Consider the following 5,703-nt stretch of genomic DNA (forward strand, 5'->3'; position numbering starts at 1 on the left):
GGCTATCAATAAATCTCGAGATCAAATAAATCATCTGGTCATAGGGTACCCAAGGAAAGAGAATCCCCCAGCAACATCCACCAACTCATCCGCTCGGGGTGGTGTGCTGTGTTCTACAATCCTAGGACTATGGTGCGCCTATAGAGAGTGTTCAGGTCATAGCAGCGACCTCCGCATACACTATGCCAACTCAAATATAGCCCCATACGTCCAACAAATCAATATGTCAAGGCGACCTCCGCCATATCAAATCTGAATCAAAAAGTGGCTCAATATGCAATGTAATAATGCAAATCAATATCATCATTTCGATATCATAATCAACTCATCTCAATACAACAATCATCATCAAATCACCAATAGTTCATCGAGCCATATAGTTTTCAATTTAAAATAAAAATGATAATTTTACCTCGTATGTTACTGAACGTAAAATACCTTTCAAATATTACCAAAAGAAGATCGAAATGTGTAGATGAGAAGTCTTGAACCTCTGAAGTCTACTATAACTCAAGAACTCGGATCATTTATCAAAACAGAGCAGTTTCTGTACAAAATTCATAATTAATTCAATACGGCTTCAAATCAAGATCCGCAAATTGGATATGCAAGAAAACTCAAATCCCAACAATTCTTCTTAATATTTTGTCAAATAAAGTCATTTACTCAGTCGTTCATAATCTGAAACATTACCAGCATAATTTTCGAAATTCTGCATCAGTACAAATCTGGCACCGTTTAGTGTTTGGAGCATAACTCTCTCAATACTCAATGGAATCAAGCCCAATTTATATCATTTCGAAGACAAGACAATGTTCTATAACTTTTATTTGAACACCAAATTCAGAATCCCAACCGATTAACAACAGAATTCGAATAAACAGAAGCCATTGACACAAACTCGGGATTCTAGACCAGGTTTAGTAAATATAGCATATCTCTTTCAATTCTTCATGGAACTGAGTGATTCGTGAACCAAATCGAAACTAACTCGATTGTCTACAAGTTTGATAAAGACCATAACTCCAAAATCAAAACACAACTGTCCCATATACTCAAAATACTGAGGGTATAAAAACCGTTCTTTGCACATAAACAAGAAACCTTGCCAATATCAATTTTAAATTCAAACCAACTCAAATACAACATCTTCAACAACTTAATATCTCAAATATCAACTCAAATATCAATTCTAAACTTCAACTCATTTCCAAACTTGAATAAAAATGGGAAATACTTACATCATCTTGAAGATCTTGAAGAGATGATCACAAATCTATCCTTATATCAAAATTTCCTTGAGCAAATCTCCCTTAGATTGAAGAAGAAATGTAGAAATGGAGAGGAGATGAAGGTTTTGGTGGAGGAAAAGGAGGAGAAATGATTGGAAAGGAGGTGAAAGTTGACTTAAATATTCATTTTTTTTCGTCTGTAGTGCCGCATCGCTACTTTTCAACGCCTCAGCGCCAAATTGAGCAAAACTAGCGCCTAGGCGCTACTATTCTAGCGCCGCAGCGCTTGAACTGTACCCATGAACAGTACCGTGAACAGTACCCGTGAATAGTAATTTTTTTAAAAAAAAATTTCGGGCATTACAAAGCTCGTCAATGGCAATGCTATTTTCGAGAAATCTGCTATGAATCGTCTGTAATACCCTACCAAACCAAGAAAAATCCGTACCTCTGAAACTGTCTTTGGAATGGACCATTGTTTAATAAATTCAATTTTGGATGGATGCTATTCCTTCTTTTGACACGATATGGCCCAAAAATGCCACTTGCTCTAACCAGAACTCACATTTTTTTAATTTCGCATATAATTGCTTCTCCCTCAATGTCTGTAACACGATCTTCAAATGATCACTGTGAAGTTCTCGCGTCTTAGAATAAATCAAAATGTCATCGATAAATACAATCACAAAAGTATCCAAATACGGCTTAAAGACACGATTCATCAAATCCATAAACACTGAAGGAGCATTGGTTAATCCAAACGACATCACCAAAAATTCATAATGGCCATACCTCGTTCTAAAAGCAGTCTTGGGTATGTCCTCAGTTTTTACCTTCAATTGATGATATCCGGATCGAAGATCGATTTTCGAAAATACAGTGGACCCCTGCAATTGATCAAAAAGATCGTCGATAAGAGGTAAAGGATATTTATTTTTAATAGTTACCTTATTGAGTTCTCGATAATCAATGCATAATCTCAACGACCCATCATTCTATTTCACGAACTAAATTGGAGCTCTCCATGGCAAGGAACTAGGACAGATAAAACCTTTATCTAATAACTCCTGTAATTGATTCTTCAATTCCTTCATCTGAGTTGGATCCATTCTATACGGAGCTTTAGAAATTTGAGCTGTACCTGGACTCAATTCAATAACAAACTCTACCTCTCGATCAGGAGTTAAGCTAGGCACATCATCAGCAAATATATCAGGATATTCCTGAACCACTTCAATATTCTGTAATTGCACATTACTGTCCCTATTCACATCCGATACTAAGGCCAGAAAACTAGTACATCCCTCATTCAACAACTTAATAGCTTGCAAGCAAGAAATAATGGGAGTACTTATCGATGATCCTAAACCAACAATTTCATTATTCTCATGGTCATCAATTAAAAATTTCACGGTCTTTTCCATGCAATCAATTACTGCAAGATAAGTAGATAACCAATCAATCGCCAATATAACATCAAAAGCAACCATCGGAATCACAATAAAGTCAGAATACAACAATCTCGAACCTATCTATACTGAACATGCCTTAAGGATACTAGTAGGACAAATTTCATCACCAAAGGGCAACATAATATTGAAATGTAAAGGCATGACAGTAGGCTCGCGAGATAAAGAGTGCATAAGTACTTCAGACATAAAAGAATGAGTTGCTCCAGTATCAATCAACGTAAGTGCTTCTGTTGCGACTTTGATTGTTGCACTCCCAAGAGCAGGTTGTCAAGAAGTAGTATAATTCGGTGAGTCCGAATATCGTATCTACAGGGAAGCTAAGGTAATTACAAGTCCACTACAATGTCTTTTTGTTTTGTTTTGTTTTTGTTAGTTTTTCTTTTAATGGTTTGAATCTTTAATTGGCAATTTTTAATTGTTCAAATTTTAATTTAAGTAGTTGAGATTAAAGGATCCACTCTTGGTATTTTAATAAAGTTAACATTAATGAACATTATTGAAATTTACTTAATAAAATGGTTCCAATATATTAAATAATCATATTTTTATTATGTTATATATTATTATCTTATAAGTATATAATATATACCAAAACTTGTAAATGTTGTCAAGTATTTATTGTGCTATATATATATTTGTAAACACTAAATCAAGGTTCCCACTTTAAATGGTTGATAAAACCAAACAAACATTTAAATGGTACCAAGAAATTAATATTATGATATTAATAAATAATAAATCAAGGCATCCACTTTAAATGGTTGGTAAAACCAAACAAACATTTAAATGGTACCAAGAAATTAATATTATGATATAATCATATAATAAATCAAGACATCCACTTTAAATGGTTGGTAATACCAAACTAACATTTAAATGGTTTCCAAGAATTTAGTGTAACATATAGCAACAATAAATCAAAACTCTCGCTTATAAGTAGGGTATAATAATACTTAAAGAAATAAATATAACATAAACAATAATAATGATTAAATAATATAAAACATAGATTCTTACCTTTTAATAACCTTATTATCATGCCAAGAGTTTCACCTTTTTATCTCAACTTTGGGAAGTTAGCTACTCATTATTCAAAGTGTAAAACTTTGAATATGAATTTAACATGCTAATTATATTTAAATGAAGAAATAAAGGGAAAACAAAGAGAGAAATATTATGAACTCAAAGGTTTGTTCATAAAATGAGGGATATATCAATACATTACAATGCACCCCTATTTATAGCCAAATTTGGGGAGACAACCACAAATAAAATATTATTTTTTACACATAAGTCTTCATTGGTGTTCCAAGAAATTAATATTTTAATACACATCACTTTTAAAAATCTTCTCATCTAAATTTTCTTCTCCACATAAAAACAAACATGTAGATATCTGAGTTGTTTGAATTGTGGTATTTGTTTTAACCATTTGACCAAGTAATTTGAGAGATATGGTCAAAATACTAGAGCATGGTAATACTGCCACTTCTTTGGTAACTTAATTGTTGCTTAATTTGATCCCATTTGTGAGAAGATTTTTATCTCATGCTTGCACCAATATTGTAGATATTGACATCAACTTTCTACAGGTTCAAGAATCAACTTAATCTCATTTGCAACGCCAAGTTTATTTTTGTTTTATCGAACCTGTAAAAAATAGTAAAAACTTATAATTACAAAACAACTTATATTTTATACAATTTATTATAAAACATTTAATATTTAAACATTTAATAAAACAAAAACTATATATTTATATTATAAAACATTTAATAATATACAATTTTTATCTTTAACAACTTCCTTGCCAGATATTAGAATATTACTTGATATGACTGAAGAATCAGGATTAGTGCTACTACTTAAATAATAATTCACCCAAGTGTAGGTTGTCTGCAAGTAATATATTCTTAAGTACGAGATCGATCCTCAGAGAGGTTATTTGAGTTTAAAATTTATTAATTTATAAATTATCAAATGCAAGAATGAAGTTTACAAATTATAAATTTTGTCAAGGCTTGAGGATTTATTCTTGGTTTATGTAATATTGTTTAACTAAAAGTAAACAAAAGAAACCACCATAAATAATGGTTCCAAGAAAATTAAACACACACATAATATAATATAGTTCCCACTATAGAAATACCGAATTAACCGATATTTTATATATGGTACCTATTATTATAATTATAACTATATAAATAAATAATTGCATAAAGTAAATGTTAAATTAAATCATTATATTTCATTTAGAACAACCGGCAGAGCCACGCTATTGCCTAAATGAAATATATTGATTTAATAGTTAGTTGCGGTAAAGTAAAAGTTAGATGCGGTAAAGTAAATGTTAGTTTCGGAAAAGTAAAAGTTAGTTGCGAGAAAGTAAAAGTTAGATGCGAAAAATAAAAGTTAGTTGCGATAAAGTAAATGTTAGATTGTTAGATGTTAGTATTAAATCATAATAGTTCATTTAGAACAACCGGCAGAGCCAAGCTATCGTCTAAATAAAATATTATGATATTATTATATATATATATATTAAAATAATAAGTGATGAAATATTTATTGTATCAAAATTAAACAACAAATCAAGATAACCACTTTAATGGTATCAAGCATTTGATATAAATTGATAACAACAAATAATTCATTTTTATCCTACAATAGAAATAAGTTAGCAAATGAAAAAAAATAAAGAAAGAATATACAAAATATAAACAATCTTACTTCACCAAGAATGCATCCTCTTCAACCTTGACATAATAGATTTAGCTTGCCATAAGCTTGTTTTTGATCAACACTAAAATATCACTCATAGTTGAGAACATGAAAGAAAATATATTGGAACTTAGAACTTTGATACACACTCACACTATATTTTACAATGAGATAGAATGATTCTCAGCTAGCACAAGGCCTCTATTTATAGGCCAAATGAGAGAAATGGTCAAAATTTTTATTAATGCCATGTAGTTGCAATAGTATTCTTTGTCTCC

The 5,703-nt window shown here is 31.0% G+C and overlaps 1 protein-coding gene across 1 annotated transcript; it reads right to left on the reverse strand.

The window, feature by feature from the left end:
• Positions 1-2,239: 2,239 nt before the first annotated feature.
• On the reverse strand, positions 2,240-2,722 carry LOC142530473 (uncharacterized). The gene has a single exon (XM_075636310.1). The coding sequence runs from the start codon at positions 2,720-2,722 to the stop codon at positions 2,240-2,242; it is 483 nt and encodes a 160-aa protein (XP_075492425.1).
• Positions 2,723-5,703: the final 2,981 nt, after the last annotated feature.

Source organism: Primulina tabacum, chromosome 17, assembly GCF_025594145.1.
Source record: "Primulina tabacum isolate GXHZ01 chromosome 17, ASM2559414v2, whole genome shotgun sequence".
NCBI classification, from domain to species: Eukaryota; Viridiplantae; Streptophyta; class Magnoliopsida; order Lamiales; family Gesneriaceae; genus Primulina; species Primulina tabacum.

Coding starts and splice junctions, on each gene's coding strand:
- LOC142530473 (XM_075636310.1), bottom strand. CDS start 2,722: ATGGTTGCTTTTGATGTTATATTGGCGATTGATTGGTTATCTACTTAT.